Raw genomic sequence first — 21,554 nt, 5'->3', positions numbered from 1 at the left:
CACAGTATCACTCAACACCACACAGTATCACTCAACACCACCCCAGAATCACCTCAGCACAGCACTACCTCAGCACTACCTCAGCACTACCTCAGCACCACCACCGCACCAACTCAGCATCAATGCAGTATCAGCACAGCATCACCTGCTCATCGGTACACCACCACCGGTGCAGCACCAACTTAGCATCAATACAGCACCACCTTAGCACCAGTACAGAACCACCTAAACATCAGCACAGCACCATCTCTGCATCTGCACAGCACCACCTGCAAAGCCCCTCCTCAGCACCAGCGCAGGCCCACCTGAGCAACGCAGCACTACTTAATCATCAGCACAACACCACATCAGTATCACCTCAGCCAGCACCAACTCAGCATCACTCAGTACCACCCACTTGAGCACCAGCGCCACACCGCCACCTCAGCATCACTCGGCACCAGGACAGCATCACTCAGCGCCACCTCATCACCAACGCAGCATCTCCACAGCATTACTCAGCACCACCACAGCACCACTTCAGCATCAGCACAGCACCACCTTCCCATCACTGCATCACTACGCTACCAGAGCAGCACCAGCTCTGCACCTGTGCAGCCCCAGCGCAGTATCAACTCAGCACTAACGCAGCACCACTTAAACATTTGTGCAACACCAGTGCAGCATCACCTCGGCACCAGCGCAGCTCCACCTTAGCAGAAGTTCGGCACCAACGCAGCACCACTTCAGCATCAGTGCAACACCATATCGGCATCGGGGCAGCGTCACCTCAGCCAGAACTAACTGAGCATCACTCAGTACCACCTGGGCATCAGTGCAGCACCACCACCTCAGCATAACTCAGCACCACGGCATCACTCAGCGCACCTCAGCATTACTCAGCACCATCTCAGTATAACTCAGCATCACCACACCACCTCCTTAGCATCTCCTCAGCATCACTCACTACCACCCAAGTATCATTCTGCATCACCTGAGCATCACCTCTGCACCAGCACACCACCACCTCAGCATCACTCAGCACCACCTCAATCTGCCCTAGGAATCTGGCATCTGTTGATTCTTCCCTAGTGGCCCTCCATTGCTAGTGTTGTACTATTTCTCAATCTCCACCCTCCTGTTGTTTATGCCCCACCCCCATAACAAAGAAAAAATTATAACAAACAAGCATTAGAACAGGCAGGGAAAAGTTGGCAGAATTGCAAGAACAAAAAAAACTAGACACATGTTTTGAGTTGATTCTATTTTTATTAGGGTCGTTCAGATGTACATAATGGCTTCTTGGTTATATATAAAGTGACAAAAATGTTTGTAACACTTTTTTATTAGAACTTTTCAACATGCTGCACAGCAGCCACAATGCTCTACAACTTAGCTTAAAGACTTTGGAAAAGCCAATAGCTCTGGCTAAACACTTATAAAGTACCAAAGGCGAGACCTATTGGCTATACCAATGGTTGTTATAGCCATGGTATACAATTTAAGTACCCCATTTTGCTCAATTCCAGTTGCATTGGAAACCTTCATGACTACATTGATTTCTTCATTTATCTTCTGATGCACACTCCAGAGAAAGAACACTTTTAGGATAAGAAGTGACATTCCCTTGCTTTAGATTTGCAAACCTCTGCAAAATGTCCCCTTTTTTATTTACATTTCACACTTGTCTTGTCGACAACTGGACAGGAAGAAGCATTTCCCAAATGATTTTTGCTACCACATCTATAACATTCAAATGAAACTATCTGTTTAAAAAAATTGTATCCAGCTTTCTCACTGAGGTATTAGGAACATGAACCAACATATGAACTTGTGACTCTAAATCCATCTGGTCCTTAAATCTGGCTGTTGCCTCTACACCATTTACTATTTCCAAAGCTTTGTCTCACGTTTGCTTCTCTGCAGTCAATCATTTTTCCTGCATCTTTTTGCTGCTAGTTTTTTCCACCAATTTGTCTCTCAAGATCTCGTCCACGAAGGCCTTGTATTCACACGTAGAAGCCAAAACCCTGAGGTCTCTCATGAAATTCTACATGGTCTCTCCAGGAAGTTGCTTTCTCATATAACATTTGTGCCTTTCCATGATGATATTGCAGTTTTTTTTAAACGAGTATACAACATTTTAACAGCAATCAGTGGCATCCCCTTCACCCATGATTACAACTGCAGGTAAATGCTTAAGAACCTTCCTGCCTTCCGTGCCCAAAGAGTGGCGCAACAATGCCAACTTTTTCTTTTGAGTAAATACCTCCCCTTCTATGGCTTCTAAATAAGCTTCAAAACCTTCCAACCATGCTTCCCACTCTGCAGGGGGGATACCTGGAGTGGAGAGGAAAGGAACAGGGGTAACACTCCCTGCTGCATGCTGTAAGTTAAACTACACAGTGCAAGAAAAAAAAGCAATTCAAATACTTAAATGCTCTTGTACTCACATGTACATAAATACACATGCAATATTAAAGGTAACATAATTAAGTGCTATGACAGCTACATTCACACTCACAATATGCACAGTAAATATCCATTAGATCAATATTGAAAGACATTCACAATACATAGGTGTTCGTATCACCAGCGTGCACAATTGCCTTAGTTTCTGACAAACTTGACACAGTGTAGCCGACAGGTGTGCATATTACTGATGTGTCGAGTAATTATCAAGTAACAGCAAAATTAAAAAGTACTCACAATACCTAAGTGTGCGTATCACTGAAGTGCAGAATGCCCTTTGTTGCTGGCAGACTTGGCAAAACCTGACCAATGGTGTGAGAGTCACTGATGCTGTCCACATTCGTTCTTGCTAGACTTTGCTTACATCCAGGAGTAAGGATCACCACCCAAAGATGAGCGCGGGTGAACGCAGCTTTCCAGAAACGTAGACACCGACGACCCTGGCTTCGGAGTTGCTAAGCAACCATGAAGTGAATGTGGCTGCTTGTAATCGAGGAATCCACGTAGGCCGCAACCCTGGCTTCCGTGGTGCTAAGCAACCATAGAGGAATGGGGTGCTTGAAATCGACAAATCCACGTAGGCAGCAAAACACTGTCGCTAGGCAACAGACAGCTTAGTACCACCTCGTAAAGGAGTGTAGCGTCGATGGGATGGCACAGACTTCGTCAAAACTAGAAATAGATACAAATTCTACCACTCTACACGTCGTCCAGCTGCGTTGGGCGCTGTTCAGAGCCAGCCCTAGCAAATGCTCATACACAGCCCCAGCAACACTCCAGCTCACAGTTATAGGTAAAAATAGGCCCCAAGAAGAAAAAGCCTGCTCTGCTGGTGATCCAGCTGATTACCAGCTCGGGTTACTCACACACCATATACCCACCTGGGCCCATAAACATTCATACAATAAGCTAGCAATACCGCTGGGGTCAATTTTGTTTTACCTGCAAGATTTTGTTATCTCTACCCAAAGCTTACCAATCCAATCTCCTTGACAATAAATGTCCTCTGGTCAATGAATCTAGTTGCTAGTAGCACAGATAGAAATAACATTTAAGGTTTTCTCCAATAATCACCCTGTACAGGGTGGGAAAGAGAGAGCAGGTACAAAGACAGGTTTCACAGAATTATATTTACCTAAGGTGATAGATGAACCTAACTCCTTGAAGATGGGCCAGATGTAGTCTGCCGGGACAGGTGGAAGACAGAGGATCAGGACAGGTTCAGAATTGGGAAGGTGACTTCTTCTAAGTGCAACGCCAGCGTCGCACCCCTCTCTGGCACTACACTCCTCGATCTTTCTTCCGCAATTCCCCTTCTAGATGATTGGATTATCGATCAGTATTTCGGTCTCTCGAGCAGGGTTTCTGGCATCTGCATGGTCTGAGTCAGCGTCTCGGACAGCGTCTGTGGCAGCATACGTGTCGGGTCTATGACAAGTCGGAATGACGGGTCTGACAGACGGGTCTCAGGCTCTGGTCTGACAGATCTCTAACTAACTTACCTCAATTATACTATTCTGTGTTTGTGTATCACCCCCAAATGTTTCAATATTGTGTATTCCCCTATTTCTGATTTGACAGGGTGAGGTGAGTTCATCACACCATATTAAATGTATTATTTTACTTAGGTTCTTTGTTCTGTGTTTCCGCCCCTGAATTTACTTTCCCAAAGCTTTATTCCCAACTACATTTCATATTATGATCAATACAATTTATATACTTTGTTATAATTGTTGCTCTTCACCGGGTCAATGGGTTAAGTTTTCATGAGATTCTCCCCAGCTTGTCCTTGGCTGAGTTTCAATGGTGTCATCATGATTCCAGGCAGGGTTTAGTGCGCGTGCGCACAGATCAGATGGGGTAAGGATTTCAGTCACTCTCTGAGGCCCAAATACGAACTAATAATAAAGTCAGAGAAAAACATGTTAGAATACGAAAATAAACAAATTCACTGTATACCACTTATCACTACTCTAATCCCATTTACTTATTTATATCGTTCGCATTAGCAATTAGTAGAACTTGCAAGGTTTAGTTTACGCAAAGCATGCGCATTAACATGTGAGTTTCAAGCGGCCATTTTAAATGCTATTCCGCAGCTGCAAAGGTTTCCCCCCCCCCCAAGCATAGAAAACGTCATACTACGTAGGTGCAGTAGATGCATGAGCAGTGAAATTCCCACGTTTTGTCGGCCATTTTAAGACACTTGGGTTACTGGTTAGTAATGCACATAGGAAAGCTTCCCCTAGCTATGATATATTGTGTGTAATGCAATTATTAGTATTCACAAAACAAATTGATTACGGTATTATATGTTATGTGAGAGGATTGCATCCGAGCAAGTTTCTTCTTTACGAAACCTTGCTCCATCACTGGTCTGCAGTTCTCGTCGTCGCCAGTGAAAAGTCCCAATGAAGACAGGACTCGCAGTGCTTCAGGGTTTATTGACCGAGATACATCAATGTGACCGGCAGAGCCAACAACAAGCCAGCAACTGCCAGGTCCACTTCCAACATTTTAATTCCACCTCGGCAATGGTTGCCAGGGTAGTTCACATGCCCACATTCTAAACACAGAATCCAACAGTCAGCCCTCTTCAGCCAATGCTTGTATAACGGTAGCGTACAATTTGTATAAGCTCAAAGGAGTACTGTGCAGCTATACACTTTGTAATCGTGCTTATGCATTGGTGCTTAAAAAAGGAGTCTGTCTCAATGTTATTTCACCTGTCACATTGCTTTGAATCTCCTGAGGCGGAAAGCCGGGAGCCTGACCACAGTAGCGCATTTTTAATATTTGAGTGTCACAAATTGTTTGCTTGTTTTTACCTGCACTTCGTCTTTGTGGCTCTGCAATTCTTCTGTGACATCCGCGCAGTGGAGTTTAGCGCTGCCGCGGGACGAAAACTCCAAAGTCCTTTGCTGCCATAACTGGCGAGCCCACAGGCCACGCCCCCTACCTGAGGCCACGCCCCCGACTACCGTATTTAGGACGCTGACCCACTAGCGTCACTAGATGCTTTGAATCTCCTGAGGCGGAAAGCCGGGAGCCTGACCACAGTAGCGCATTTTTAATATTTGAGTGTCACAAATTGTTTGCTTGTTTTTACCTGCACTTCGTCTTTGTGGCTCTGCCATTCTTCTGTGACACCCGCGCAGCGGAGTTTAGCGCTGCCGCGGGACGAAAACTCCAAAGTCCTTTGCCGCCATAACTGGCGAGCCCACAGGCCACGCCCCCTACCTGAGGCCACGCCCCTTCCGGCCCTTTCCCTTACAAGATATAAATGTGCATCTTCCGGAAGCGCAGCGGACGAGCGCAGCGGGAGCGCCGTTTGTGCGCCATAGGCGCGCCAAAGGGAAGCCCGTCTGCGCCCGTCCGCGCCTGGCCGGGCCCAGGGCCCTTAAACTCTGTAGAAGTGATTACCTACACGCCCGACCTATTACGGTCCCTACGTCCCCCTGTCAAACATACCTGCGAAATACTATCTAACTATAGGAATAATAGTATCGCATGTTGTGCATGTAATTTCTATCTCGATATCCCACAACTATGTGGCCAGCGGCCCAGACCTAACGGCCGCAAGCCAACTCGTTCATGGTTACTTGGCAGTCTTAACTGTAGGTCGCTCTGCAAACACAAAAGGGATATTTTCGATCTTCTGTCTGACAACTCCCTAGATGCCCTCTTTCTCACTGAGACGTGGCTACATGCTAGTTCTGGCCCAGACATCCCCGAAGCCCTACCGTCCAATTATGCCTTCATTCGACAAGACCGAACCTCCGGAATTGGAGGTGGGATAGCAGTCATCTTTAAAAAATCGCTGCAGTGTATTCTGGAGACCATTCCTCTACTTGCATGTGAGGTTGCCCTTTTCAAACTTCAACTTCACCCGACCTTCACTTTCACAGGTCTTCTGATTTACCGTCCGCCTGGCCCTACTCTTCCTTGGGCCACCCAACTAGTGGACTGGATCGCCTCGGTAAGGGTGAATCACAACCATCTATCCATTCTAGGCAATCTAAACATTAATTTCGATGACCCTGCAAACAAACCAGGCATAAATTTAATTCATGACCTGGCTGCCATGAATCTCACTCTATGGAACTCAGGCCCTACTCACAAAAGGGGACACCTTCTGGACCCTTTTTTCTCCAGCCTCCCCCAGCTACAGTGCCAGCAGGCTCTGCGCTTAGATTGGTCAGACCATTTTATAATGAAATTCCATCTGGGGGACCATACAGCCGTCAGCCCTCCTAGCGGGACTAGTAAGTCCCTCAAAAGAAATTGGAAAAATCTGGACATTAACCGCCTCATGTCCATCCTTAGCGCGACCACACCGGAGGAATCACTAAACACCAGAGACATTGAAATTGTAGCCACTAATATCAATAAATGGCTCCTAGGTGCTTTAGACATTTGCCTGCCCCTAGCTCACAAAAAAAACACTTCCCATAACCCGCCTGCCCCATGGTACAACGAACAACTGAAGGCTACTAAATCCAAATGTAAACGACTAGAACGCCTGTGGAGGAAGGATTACTCCCCGGCTGCCAGCACACACTACAAAAGCGAGCTCAAGCTCTATCATAAAGCATGCAACAAGGCAAGAGCTAACTATGTAGCAAAATCCATATCTGAAGCTACCAACAAATCAAAAATTCTTTTTAATCTTGTAAAAGAGCTAGCAGGCGCAAATACTTCTTCCAAACCTCCGCCCCTTAATAGTCTTCAATGTGAGGAACTGGCGAAATATTTTACATCTAAAATTGAGAATATCTACCAGGATATAGCAACACAACAGCAGGCTCAATCCAATAGTACGCAAAACCTCGGACCCAATACAGACGACATCTATGTCCAACCCCATCTGCCCTACGCGCCTCTTACTTCTTGGCCCGAGATCGATGTCCAAGGTCTGCGGGACATCTTAGGGAAGGTTAAATCTGGATCTCCTGCTGACCCCCTCCCGATCTCTACTCTTAGACTCCTGGACAGTCCTCTTCTTGCCGTGCTATGTCAAACCTTAAACTTATCTCTTTCCTCTGCCACGGTCCCGCCATCTTGGAAACATGCCATGGTTTCGCCCCTTCTTAAGAAACCATCGGCCGACCCCAAAATTTTGGCAAATTTCCGCCCAATATCCCTCCTGCCTGCTCTCTCCAAAATCTTGGAGAAGCATGTCCACGAACATCTAACCAATTTTACGGAGGCAAATAGTATTCTACACCCCTCCCAATCGGGTTTCCGCACCGGATTCTCGACGGAGACTACATTACTTGGAGTCGTGGAAAATCTTCGACATCTGGTCGATAAGGGTAACTCTGCCGCGCTGATCCTACTTGACCTCAGCGCGGCGTTTGATACCATCTCCCATAACACACTGCTCGCTTCCCTTTCCAACATGGGCATAAGAGGAAAGGCACTAGATTGGATTGCATCTTTCCTGACTCTTAGGACATTCCAAATCTCTTCCAGTAATGCGGCATCCAAGGTCCATTTTTCTCCGCACGGAGTTCCACAGGGATCAGTATTAAGCCCCCTGCTTTTTAACCTCTATGCAGCCCCGCTGGCCCAGATCGCTGAATCAGCTGGTCTTAACATGTTCACATACTCTGACGACTCCCAAATCGTTTTCTCACTATCAAATGAAAATCATGACTTTCCTTCACGCCTACAGACTGGCCTTAGGAACATTTCCTCCTGGATGAATAAAAACATGCTTAAACTCAATGGTAGTAAAACCGAGGTTCTGATAGTAGGTCCCAATCATAACCTCTGGAATTCCAGACACTGGCCATCCGAAATGGGCCCCCTGCCAACTCCATCGCACCAAGTCCGCAATTTGGGCATTATCATTGACAGTGGCCTAACCATGGAGCCCCAGGTGAACAATCTCACAGCCACCTGCTTCACAATCCTGAGATGGCTCAGGAAAATCATATGGATGCTCCCTGACGACACTCAAAAGACAGTGATCAATGCATTAATTACCTCCCGTCTGGACTATAAGAATGTCCTTTATTTAGGGGCATCTCAGGCAGTCATGAGGCACCTCCAACTGGTACAGAATGCGGCAGCCAGACTGCTTGGTAAGTGCAACAGGAGAGATCATATGTCCAGTCACTTAAAGGCACTCCACTGGCTAAAAATTGACTACAGGGTCAAATTTAAAACTCTCAGCCTCATGCACAGGATAAAGTGGGGCAATGCTCCCAGATATCTTCAAACCCTTGTACACACCTACACGCCTGCCCGATGCCTGGGAGCTACCACACAAGGTCTTTTCTGTGTTCCTAAAACATTCCGTGCGAGGATGGGAGGTAGATCCTTCTCCCTCCTAGGCCCGAAGCTTTGGAACTCCCTTCCGCAACCTCTCCGTCTAGAAACAAGGTACACTCACTTCCGTAAAGCCATTAAGACCTGGCTTTTTAACCTGTGACCTGTTCAGGTTTTTCTCCTATAACCCTTTCCTGTCTCTCTGGTTCAGTATTCTGCTTTAGCGCCGGGAAGCCCTTCTTGGGTATCTGTCGCGCTCAATAAGCCCAATAAATAAATAAATAATAAATAAATAAATTGAGAGGCTCCTTGCTGCAGCACCTGAAAGATCTTCTGCAAGAGATGCTGCAGAGTGGAGTGAGTGGTCTTCTGCACATACGCCAGCTATCGCATAGTTCCAGACTCTGCTGCTAATGTCAGAGAATGGGAACAGTACCTTTTTTTACCTACTTAGGCTGCCTCCTGCCCCCACTCCGCACCCTAACAGAAGGTGAGATTGGGCTTCTGGCATCTTTGGAATAAAAAACGTTTTACTATGTTCCCACTTATTAATTAGTCGGTGTTTCTACTGTCCCTTCATTTCTCTCTGTTTCCATCGATTGAGGGGCCAGAGGAAATAGCGAATGCTGGATTATTGACTAGTAAATGAGCAAGGTGAACACTGGCGAGTGCATGGCCTGCCACTCTGATAATGTATGTGCTAGTGCAAGCCATTCTAACACACCTTCAGCCTCCTGTGAGGCGGCAAGACCTGCATGTGGCTGTGGTCTTCTGCCCACCACCCAACCAGTGAAAATCTGCCCATTGGACAGAAATCCCACCCAGTAGGTGGCTCGGCATTGGTGCAGCCCTAGTGACGTTGGCATTTCTCATTTCTTTCGTTAACATGTGGCTGCAGCTCAGCTCCAATCTACTGCACGCGTTACTTTTGTCCTTGTAACTTTCTTTGCTGTTGTGGGGTTTTAACAAAGTCGAACTGCCCAAACATTCCTGGTGTGGAGTGGGTTGGGGAGGGGAGGATTCTGAGTTTACCAGGCATCTGGTAGACAAGTATCCCATCTGCTGACTTTAGAGACAGTTGTATTGTTGACAGCAAGTATTGCTTACTTTCTGCTGCTTATCTTTGTCGCGAAAATGTTGAAGTTGGAGGGAAGGATCTTCACATAGTGTGAAGCCACTTGGGAAGGAAGTAAGTTCTTTTTTCATGTTAGGCCCCTAGGTTACCATCACAGCCTATTTGGGATCCATTCTCCCTCCAGCTGTAATCAATCCATTGGCTTCATCACACAGAGATACCAGCATTCCATTCATCATCACATTCTCCCAACATCCACACTCCACATTCTACAGAGTGCCCCTTTCGTCCCATGCATACAGAGACACTTCATGTCAGTACACCATAAGCTTTCCTTACATACAGAGCAAACCAAACATGCCATGGGACTACAGACATGTAATAATGATCGAAGGTCCTGAACCCTTTCTGATGACTTCAGAGTAACATAAAGTAACAACTTGTGGGGCTGTCTGTGTGTGAAACTGGCAGCAATAAGGAGAAAGGAGCAGAAAAAATATCATTATTGAAGGGAAATTGGACAGTGGTGTTTTTCTTGAGTATGGGCGCTGTGTCATATAGATAAAAATGGATTTTGTTGCATTAGCAAATGTGGCATTTTGCTGGTGTGTTTGCACATGGAATGTTGCAGTATTACTGAGTGATGGTGCGATTATGGGTATTTACTGATGATTAGTAAATGATGGTAGAAATCTTAATGTTCTCTAATGAATACTAAGATATGGTGCAAATCTGACATTTTTGAGCATGACTGTACCCAGCCACTGTGTAAAATTTGCACCATATTTTTATAACGCTATAGCTGCTGCTCTTAAAAGCCTCAGCCGGTAAGACTGGTGTAATGTGCCTGCTCTCACTTACTAATCCATTCAAGCACTCACAAATGTATCAAGCTGTCCATCAGTGCATTTACATATTCCACCATCTATGAAATCACTCACTTTATACGGAATGATGCACTCAGTAACTTATTTATTCATCCATGTATTTCCATATTCATGCAAATGCTGGCTCAATATCAAATTCTCCCACTCACCCACACAAGCACATACAAATCACTTTCACTTTTGAAATAGCCAGGCCTTTCGGCTTTACAAGGGTTATTCACTTTTTCAGTACATTGTTACCATGCAATTGCACTGTGGTCGTGATAGGTATCAATGCAAAAATGGGCACAAAACCATTTTGCTGTAATTCTTGCACTGCAGCTTAGGTTAAATGATCCCATTAGTGCCACTGTGTTTCTTCATGGTTTATTCTTGGGTGATATTGGGAAAGATGACTGAAGAGATACGTTAGCAATGCAGATAGATACATCTAAAAAAAACAATTTCTCCATGCAAATGCCATTTCTTACAAACACATTTCTATCACATGTACAGGGACTTCGTCCATCCACTGCTGAACATCACAACAACCACATCCACCAGCAGGAAATGAAGCGAGAGCAGCCAATGGAGCAACAACAGCAACCAATCATGAAGAATGGAGATAAGGAACAGGTGAAATAAACAGAATTCTGCCTTCATTATTAATACTTCTCGTAATTGTTGTGACATTCTTGTTATTTCAAATGTGGGAGAGGACCTCAGCTTCTTTCATGGTCTTATGTTTCTTATAGAAGGCTGCCAAATAACAATATATATGTATATATGTGACCTGATCAAAGTAAAGGTTGTAAATTAAAACTCTGAGAGCTTGATCGTAATACCATGGAAAACAGTGATTTGAGGAATTGAATGTCCGTATATCTTTGTCTTCAAGGAGCTTTCGCAGCGTACCTGGCAGTCGTTCCGTATTTTGTGGTTAAGGAAAGTGCCAAAGAAAGGATAGCATGTAGATCTCCATATAATCTCCAGATCTGTTTTCCCGATAACTCCATTTGCATGACCTTTCAAACTGTGTAAATTGCCCTTTACCTGGAGCCTTAAATGTCACCTCATGTATTCTGTTGCACATAGAAATGGTTACTAGTAATTTAATTTGAAGTTTTACCACAATATAATATTTTAATCAGCACAGACTGGGACTTCTCATATCTAAAACGAACTGTATCATGACCCCCCATGTTTAGCAAACTAACAATTCTTTACTATCCAGAACATACTAACCGTAAGATTATCTTAGCCTTTCACATGCCTGATCTTTACTCTGGGGTTGATTATGATTAAGACTATGTAAAATGTGGTGGTAAAAACATGATCCAAGACATTAGGTCCACTGCAAAAGTCTAATTTTAAGAGTTCGGGAATAGAGAGGACAATATTTGGTTACAAAAATGAAAGGAAGATTGGAGAGAATGTCAAAAAATATCATACTTGGAAAGGAAAAGGTAAGAAACCTTCTTCTCCCTGTCCTAAGAAAGTCAGTTGTCCTACTGGCAAGACATTCTTCACGAGGCATAGCGGCCACCAGTTGATGTTCAGAACACTTCGACTTTGCAAAACCACACATGACATGATCCCAAAGGTGTGGAACCATCAAAAAAAGTATGTGGTTACATCATGGAGAGGAATAGTGTGGTCTACCCTACCTTCCCTGGATTAGAGAGACCCTCTTACTGCAGAGGCTGTGATCATTACTGGAGAATAAGTTAAGGCCGTCAGTATCACTCCCCACATTGGTAGGTTAAGCACATGTTAAGCACATACTTTCTGACCATTTACTTAATCAAAGAACAAAGCCCATTTGTGCATGAACACCACTAGTCTACACAGTTGAACCTTGTAGATTAAACTTTAATAAGAACGTCTCAATCATAGTGAATTTCCAGAAATCTCTGACATGATTTTATTCCTATATATATCCTACGAGGTTAATTAGTGATTTATGTAATATTTCTTCTGGGTATGGGTATTCTCCCAATTGCTACTATCAGTCATTATCCAGCATCATTCTGCCATTTCTTAGGAGGTTGACTGCGGTAGCAGGGAAATGTTCAGAATCGTATTATGCGAGAAAGAACTTGGGGCCGATATACAAAGCCATTTTGTGGTTGCAAAGTCTCAGATTTCCAAAAATCATAGGTTTTGAGACAGCAAAACAAAAAAGGCTATTTGTTGTGCACTAAACCTATTTTGCGATTCGGTAATAGTTTCCTGAGTCACAAAATGGATTTAGAAACTCATAATGAATGTGACCAATCTTTTTGTAATCAGAAACTTATTTTGTGAACTGACTTATTGCAGTCGTAGGTTCGTATACAAAATAAGGATTGGATATAGTCGCAATCTGACCTACCTCATTAATATTTATTAGGTAGGTCGCAATTTGCAATTGTAACAATCGCAAAACTGTGGCCTGCAGAATAGATTACCACCCCAACTTGGATGTCTGTGACTTTTAGTGGAATTCTGATGGCAAACCATTTATACATATCATACTAATTCCTAGTTAGGAAGAAAGGTACTCTCACACCATTCAGCTTCCAAACTGCAAATCAGTAATCATCAGCAAACCTGTTTTGGGGGTCGGTAAAAGTTTACCTACTCCTGCAATGGGTTTACTACATAAGAAATACCTCTTTTGCAGATGCAAACACTCCTATTTTGCAAAAATGGTTAGCACACCTGCCACAAAGTCACTGTTTGTGAAGCAAAACATTACGACTTGTGAGAGAGTGCTGTTTGAGTATCGTGATTGGTTGGCCATTTTAAGGGGAAGATCATGATGGAAAAATATGGTGCAGTATAATTACAAGATGGTTGCAAAATACAAAATCAAGGTGTTCCAAATGAGCTGTGAGAACCCTAAACAATGTTTACTACTCTTCAGACGGCATAGGACTTGGATTGCACAGGGTAGCTATAGATGATAAAGTGCTAACTGGATTGAATTGTAAAGCCCAATTAATAACTTGGAAGCCTTTCTCAGTAGTAGTGTAGACCAATCTGTGACAAAGAAGCTTATGCCTTTTAGGCTTATGCATATGCCCCTGCAAGAGTACAGTCTGAGTTCAGTACCCGAGACATCAGCCTGCAATTTTTCATCATGAATATGTCATTACCACGCTTGCCTTTTCAACGAAATTGTAAATAGTTCCTAGGTAAGTGTATGAATATATATACAACAGTAATTGTGGGTAAAGGGAATAATGCCCAGTGCTTAACTCTCAGGACACTAGTACCTACCAGTGTGGTAGGTATAATACATACAAAACACAATACTGAGATAAGTAACAGTTTCAGACAACTGAATTACTTGTGATGATTTATTTATTTATTCACGTAGTTAATTTCTTATACAGCCAACACGTGTTTCGTGCACACTGTGCTTCTTCAGGGTTTATGCGAACACCTTATCCTCTCGTGTCATTCCCCTATGTGTAGTTTGTTCCCCCACTTGCTTATTATAAGGTCTTCAATCTCTGTATTGTTACTTGTTTTACATGTGCATAGATTTATAATGTCTCTTCATGTGCATACCCCCAATTCTGTAATTTTATGATTATCTCGACAATGTATGGCTGTAGGGTACTTAGTATCACAATTCTTAATTGGCCTTAAATGTTCCATACATCTACATTTTAATTTCCCCACTGTAGAGCCTATATACATCCTACCACATATACATGTAATTGCATATTTGCAACTACGAGTGTTGTAATTTGTAAAGGAAGCAATGTCATACTGTACTCGCTCATTACTGTCTGTAAATGTTCTTTTTTAGTCTGTTACATACTTACTACAGACGCATCTACTGCATATGTGTGAGCCTTTAGGAAGCATGTTAAACTATACGTGTTACGCCTCCACACCTTTTTTGCTATCTTCGTAGAGCGCAGTATCACTCAGACTTAGAAGTGTTCTCAGAATGGGCGCTTTCCTATATACCACCACCGGTTTTGATGGTAAAATCTCTTTAATTTCTGGATCAAGACATAGGGTGTCACAGTGCTTCTTTAAAGTCTTATAGACTCTCTTATTGCCCTCCCTACATGTTTCTCCCTTGAGTTGTTCTGTACTCTCCTTTATGCTTTATGGGTGATTTCCAAATCATAGCCTCGTCTTCTGAATCTTTATGAGGTGTCTCCTGCTACTCCTTAGATTCACTACAATTATGTTTTGCACACACAAATTTCCCAAAGGGGATATTATCTATCTGCCTTTTCAAATGTCTTGAATCTGTGTGAAGAATCGAATTAACCGATGTGGACAATCTGAAACAATTGGGGAAAGGTAAAACTACAATTAACAGCAAATGATGCACATACTCTTTTACCTTCAGGGAACAAATTAAAATGATGACCCAGAAGCAGTATCAGAACCACTCGCATAAACCATGTCAACAATTCTAACATCTAATGCGCTTTTTGAAAATACAGTATGCCTTTATTGTGCCGGTTGATACTTTCTTTGTTGTTATGATAATTTTCACCTGTCTTTACTAAGAATAGATGTAGAATGTAAAATCTTAAAATATCCCAAGATTGTTAACATAATTTTAAAGTTTGCTAAGTGAAGGATACCCTACTTGGGAGTACATTGTGTAACACGTAGTGCGGACATGACAGATGGGATTACAGTCACAGGGCAGCACGCCATATGGCCCCTGTCAGCTGGCCATCACACTTGGTGTCATCTGATTCCCATGGTAAACAAGCATTTACAATGCAATGGTCTCGGCATTGTTAAATTTAGAGCTATTGGCATTGCTCATGACATTATTTTTGTTTATGTTTTTGTTTTTAAAACATTTAAAGAAACGCATTGTTATTTACAATGTCAATAGCTTAATCACTCTCAAATGCGAGACCTATTGCATTTGCACCCACACACAGAGCCACACACATAAATAGAGCCACCCACAGACAGCCACTCACATAGAGCAACCCACACACAAATAGAGCCACCCACAGAGCCACCTACACACACACACAGAGTTATTAAAAGGTGTTTATGATGGCGGGACAATCGTCTGCTCTAAATACACAAACACAACCGGTATAGCCATTCGCCGCAAAGCACGGATACACATTAGGGTTTTTATTATCTTTAATAAAGTTTTATTTTCTTACAGCCTTACAAGTACGCACAAGAAAGGCACACAAACTTCAACAAACACACATTTGGGCATATGAGTGCACCTTCGTTGGCATAAGGAACCGCGCTCAACGCTTAAACGCATTTCTATATCCAAAATCATCCTAACACAATAGTTAACACAACCACAACGCATGCGTGCATTTCGCAGCACACATAATGGCATAACACTGACACCACGTGAACCGGTGGTTGCAGGTGGCACTCACCGGCACTCATTTTTTTTTTTTTGTTCTGCCCTGACTGCCCAGCAGGACACGCTCTTTCCAGGGCAAAAGTAAACTGACCAGTGTTCAAAAGTCTGCTCCGGGGAAGATCGCGCAACTCGTGCTGCATAAAAATGCACGGCAATGGAATGTTTTGGTTGCTTCAGACTGGAGCGAGGGTTAGGACGGGATTCGGCTGTGGGAAGAAGCAGGTCTGTCACCTCGTCCAGGTCCAAGAAAGTCTCTTTTCGTTTCTTAGCTACTCGCCGTCTGTAGGATCTGACAAATATGGGGGCTGCGCCGTCTGCCTGCACTGCTGAGAGTGTTACATCAGCAGAGACTCTCTCGACCTCGGGGACACAGCGCCACCTCTGGACGCCGCGGGAAGCGCACCCCCCCACAAGGCCAGCTCAAATTGGAAACGTTTTCTCCGACTCCGGTGTGGAGAGGATTACATAATGTGCATAATTTTAGTCAGAACGTGTTCATAGTTTGCAATATGTTTGCATTCCTCTCAGGGAATTTAAGGCAGCAAAAAAAAAAACGACAGATTCCACATGTTTCGAATTACCGGTTTCGAAACCGGAGGTGCGTAGGTTTAAAGGTTCTAGGATTTTGAGTCACAAACTAGTGGATTCTGGGAGTTGTGGTCTTCGTTTCAGTGCAATTAAATACGTCTTGCACATTAGAAAACAACGGTTTAAAACATGAAATGTCTGTATTAGAATTGTTTATTCAAAGTTTACTTTTAAAATCAACATTAGGGCAAATGGTAATCATTGCCCCTTATTTACGCAGCACCGACCTTTTACTGCTCCCCTCTTTCTGAAGCTTGTCTGTTACTGCCATACCAAGTTTCACAGGTCCATGAGCTACTAGCTACTCCATTGTTTGAATTCCTGGACTTGTAGTCGTGTTTTTCCGGAGAACCCTGGCAGCTGTGCAGTTACACTGCCTGTAGGAAAGGCATAGACTGTTCACTTTCAGGCATCTTTTTGGATCGATTCACCTTAAGGCAGGAAAAGAGCAAAGTGCCGCTGGACGGATTCCCATCAATTAATAAAATTCAGTGCTTTCATTGTGAAAAAATACGTGCAGGTACTCACCAAAGCAAGCCATGTACCAAAGGTGGAGTTTGGGCCGGGGCTATGGTACGTGCACAGCCTGAGAGGACAGGGGGAGGAGACCAGAGCAGCAGCCGGACACGGGAGCACTGAGGGAGCCGAGAGCAGGGGGAGAGGACGAGCACACCACTGCCTTTCTCCGAGGTCAAGCAGAAATGCCTCGGAGAAACGCAGCGGCGTTTTCGGATTCGGGGCGTGTTTTTCTTTCTCTCCTCTTGCCATTGGCTGGAATGTTTACATTCCAGAGGAGAGAAAGAAAGTAAAAAACACGGCCCCGAATCCGAAAAAGACGGGGCTTGTTTGGAGAGACAATGCTCTTCTCCAATGGCTGACCAGTATTTCAGAGGCCAGCCAATGGAGAAGAGGCAAAAAAAAGGAGCGGGTTAAAGCCCCACTCCTAACATTAAATCTCGGAGCGAGACTGCGCAAGCGCAGCCTTCGAGCCGAGACCTAAAAATGTGTTCAGCACTGGGGTGAAACAGCCTCATCAGCTACGGTATTAACCAGAACCCTGTACATGGATCGTCCCTCGGCCACCTCAGCCCCCTTCTTATTTATACTCCTGTTAACAGGAGCCTGGAGGGGCCCCGAGAGTTTGCCTGCAGTGCGCATGGTCATGTATTCATCAACACGGCTAAATTAAATAATGAGCAGTGTGGGCAGAAGCAAGAAGCAGTATGTAGTGGCTCACCGGTGGTATGGCTGCTCCTCGATGCCCCTATGTATCGCTTGACTCAGAGCCTTGTGCCTTTCTAGGGTCACGCATCGCCTCAGTGACTTGAACTATCCTTGTGTGTGGTCGGGACATTTGTCACACAATTATCCTTTATTAAACGCTATCATAGAAAATGAGCGACGGTATGGAAGAGAAAGACAGGCTGAAGCTACGAAGATCTGACCGAAACAAGAGTGTGGATACAAAGAAAAGAATGCAGTTGAAAGGTACTGTGGGATGGGAAATGTGGACAATGCGTACAGGTTCCTAAATAAAGAAGCACTAAATATAATTTCGATGTTAAATTCAACCAAATGATCAACCATTATCTACAAACAGTCTACTGATATTTTTGTTCTATTTCTCTATTTACTGCACATATAGAACATTTTAGAACAATATTTTAATATGTTTAAATATATTTAAAATACTCCAGAAAGTTAGGTGGGGCGTTTCTAATGATTCATTTTCGGACAGGACCATATAAAGATGCTTCTGAATTCAGTAGCTGGATATGACATTATTCGATCATTTTTATACAGTTTCATGAATAACAAACGGTAATTTAAGTACATATTAAATTAATTCAAATGCTCAACTTTCTCTAGCCAGCAGGGGGCGCTCTTTTTCCACTACACATCTATTAGGTCCCAAACTTAAGAAAACATTCACGAAATAAAAAATTTTAAAAAAAGGCGCCCGGTTTAATCGTTCTGAAAAACAGGATGCAGTCCGTTTAATTTTTGGTCGTGTTATGATTATTCACATTGAAAAAGAGCTTTAAAACGCAGAGTTGGTGCACTTTCTGGACTCAGGGGACAAAGAGGTTTTGTAATATGAAAAAATATATCTAGTGAAGAAAATATTAATATATTTAATGGATCACTATACGAGCTGTATATTTAAACTCAACCCATTTGCAAAATGATGTGTCAAACAAACACATTTTTCCTTCAAGTGTATGGGCGATGCACTTTGTCTTGCATGTGTTTTCTCAAAACAGTGTCCAAAAATATACGAGTGTTATTGCGATCAATGCAGCCCACTTCTTAACACTTCGGAGCAGATTTTATCATTGTGTAGGTGTCTGCACAAGAAATCAAATGAAAGACTTTGTGAGAATGTAATGCTTGCTCAATTGATGGACCCAAGACTGAAGAGAGGACTCGCGTCTGTCTCCATCCTTGCTTTTGGTGATTTATTAGCATATTTGTATCAAAAGACTGCTGGGAACAGAAAAGAGCTGACCGCGGTATATTTCTACTCATGAATTCTGCTAGGGGGGAATCTCTGTATCCGGTGTCCGTAAATGTGTGGTTAATACAGCTTTACCCTTCATTTCTTACTTAAAAATAAGCTCCGCGTAGACTGGGAGCAACTTTGCTGTTCCACTCCCCAACCGCGGCAAAGTAATAACGTAATTTCCCATGGTGGATGTACGATTTTTTAAAAGCAGGCTCGTTTAGTGCCAGTCTTTATATTTACGATATGTCTTTTAAATCTGGGATGTGGGCTCAGCAGACCGAATAACACCCTGGCACCTGGGCATTCCAGAGTCCATCTGCCTCGGCAGAGTCCAATGTAATTATTCACTTGAAAATGAACATTTATGGAATATTTCATTCTGGGGAGCGCGGAGTTATCTGAAATAAGGCCGGGTTGATCCCGATGCTTAACATTAAGCTATGCAATCTCTCAGTTGTGGAAAACGAGCAGCAGCCGGACACGGGAGCACCGAGGGAGCCGAGAGCAGGGGTAGAGGACCAGCACACCACTGCCTTTCTCCGAGGTGAAGCAGAAATGCCTCGGAGAAACGCAGTGGCGTTTTCGGATTCGGGGGCGTGTTTTTCTTTTTCTCTCCTCTTGCCATTGGCTGGAGGAGAGAAAAACACGCCCAGTGAAAAGTATCGACAAAAAACGCCCCCGAATCCGAAAAGGACGGGGCTTGTTTTGCGAGACAAACCTCTTCTCCAATGGCTGGCCAGCATTTAAGAGGCCAGCCAATGGAGAAGAGGAGAGAAGAGGGGCGGGTTCAAGCCCCTCTTCTCCAAGTCATTAAATCTCGGAGTGAGACTGCGCAAGCGCAACTTTCGAGCCGAGACCTAAAAATGAGCAACGGCCATTCAGTAGGAGAGTAGTAAGGGCGTGGTATGTAGCTGGTAGTGCATTTTAGTGCACAGTTGCAAACCTATCACCAAAACATGGTGTGGTAGTGCACGTTCACTTCCAGACAGCACCCTTTTCATTGAAATGGGCACTAAATTTGCACAGATTTGTAGTTTTACAGACAGCACTATACAGCGCACAAATAATAATGTGTGGAAATCAGGTTTCATTTAATATTTATCGTTTGTGCATCACCAAGTAAAGTGTCTTGGTTTGTTTTGATCCTATTCATTTTTTTTATCACACTTTAGAAATACAAAAGAAAGTGATGTTTGTGCTTTCCTAACTGCTGAAATATTTGCACAGTTCAAGTTTTGTTGTGTTAGAAAAAAATATGACCATCCTAAAGCCTTTCCTTTCATACTCTGCAAAATTGTTAAATAGTTCCCATCACAAAATCCTCGGTTTGCAGTAGAAGGAAGAAAAGTAAACACCAACCTCCATGTTAAAAGAATAAGCAGTAATTTTTCAGAAGACAGAGCCCGACATTTGCCCTCTGTAACAAGATAACATTTCAAGGCATCTTTACTGCTCATTCACCTTCTGAACTGCAGCATGGTACTTTTCGGGTGGTGCAGCGCCCCGCGCACCCTTACCTCCAGCGCCTATAGTCTGAACGAGGTGGGTAGCCTCATGCAACTCCCGCTCGCTCTTCTCATAACCCCACCACCCCGGGTGGAAGCCTGAGGCCATAGGAACAGTCTCTGCTGTATCCAAGCTCCATGTAATGCAGGGTGGCGATGGTTCCTCGGTGCTCAAGGTCACCCTCCTCTAGACCGGGGAGATACTTACCTGGCCACACACATCTCTCCAGAAATAAAATGATATTCCTCATTAATAATGCTTTCATTCCCGACAGAGCTCGCAAAAGAAAACTTTTGCATCTGTCACATATGTCCATTTCTAGAAGCATTTTTCTTACCGAGGCTGTGCTCCAGTTTGTGAGTGTTCCAAAGAGCTAAATGTTAAAAATCAATAGTAGGAAATAGCATTTTATATTTTTTAAAAATTATCACAAAAATCTGCTTACCTATACTTGACCAGACAAAATGCTACTGTAAAATATAGGACTGCCTGCAAGACAGGTGATGCATCACGTCTGTGTGCTATATTCGTGATACCATCTACCACTCCACTAATGTAACTGTTGAACATTGAACAAAACGTATTTGAACCCCAAAAAATCTAGAGCTTGGATTTAGTTTACTAAGTGTCAACTCGGCACCGAGTCAAGGCTGGGAGGTGGGGGGAGTGGGGGTGGCGAGAGAGAGTTTGTCTTTCTTTATTGTCAAAGTCCATCCAGGCCGACAGAGCCCTTCATGCTTCCGAGATCAATATACGAGCTCCATTCCACTGGTCAGTGTCTACAGTGCTTTGTAACTGAAAAACTACAGAACACAGGAAGCGCTCTTCAGGCCCTTTCTGACAGATCTAATGCCGAGGAGGACTGGTGCGCACAGCCGCTCCACCCTCCTGCAGGGCTCCAGCGAGAAGCAGCGC

General features: G+C 43.8%; 1 protein-coding gene across 1 annotated transcript in view; it reads left to right on the top strand.

Annotated features, from left to right (window-relative positions):
* Positions 1-21,554, top strand: part of LOC146802199 (serine/threonine-protein kinase Nek5-like) — a 383,120-nt gene that overhangs the window by 204,145 nt on the left and 157,421 nt on the right. The window contains exon 14 of the mRNA XM_085621788.1: positions 11,185-11,304. Within this exon, the coding sequence (XP_085477914.1) occupies positions 11,185-11,304 (120 nt within the window). The remainder of the gene's footprint in view (positions 1-11,184; positions 11,305-21,554) is intronic.

The sequence above is a fragment of the Triturus cristatus genome, chromosome 8 (assembly GCF_964204655.1).
Source record: "Triturus cristatus chromosome 8, aTriCri1.1, whole genome shotgun sequence".
Lineage (NCBI taxonomy): Eukaryota > Metazoa > Chordata > Amphibia > Caudata > Salamandridae > Triturus > Triturus cristatus.
This window is presented reverse-complemented; position numbering and strand designations above follow the sequence as displayed.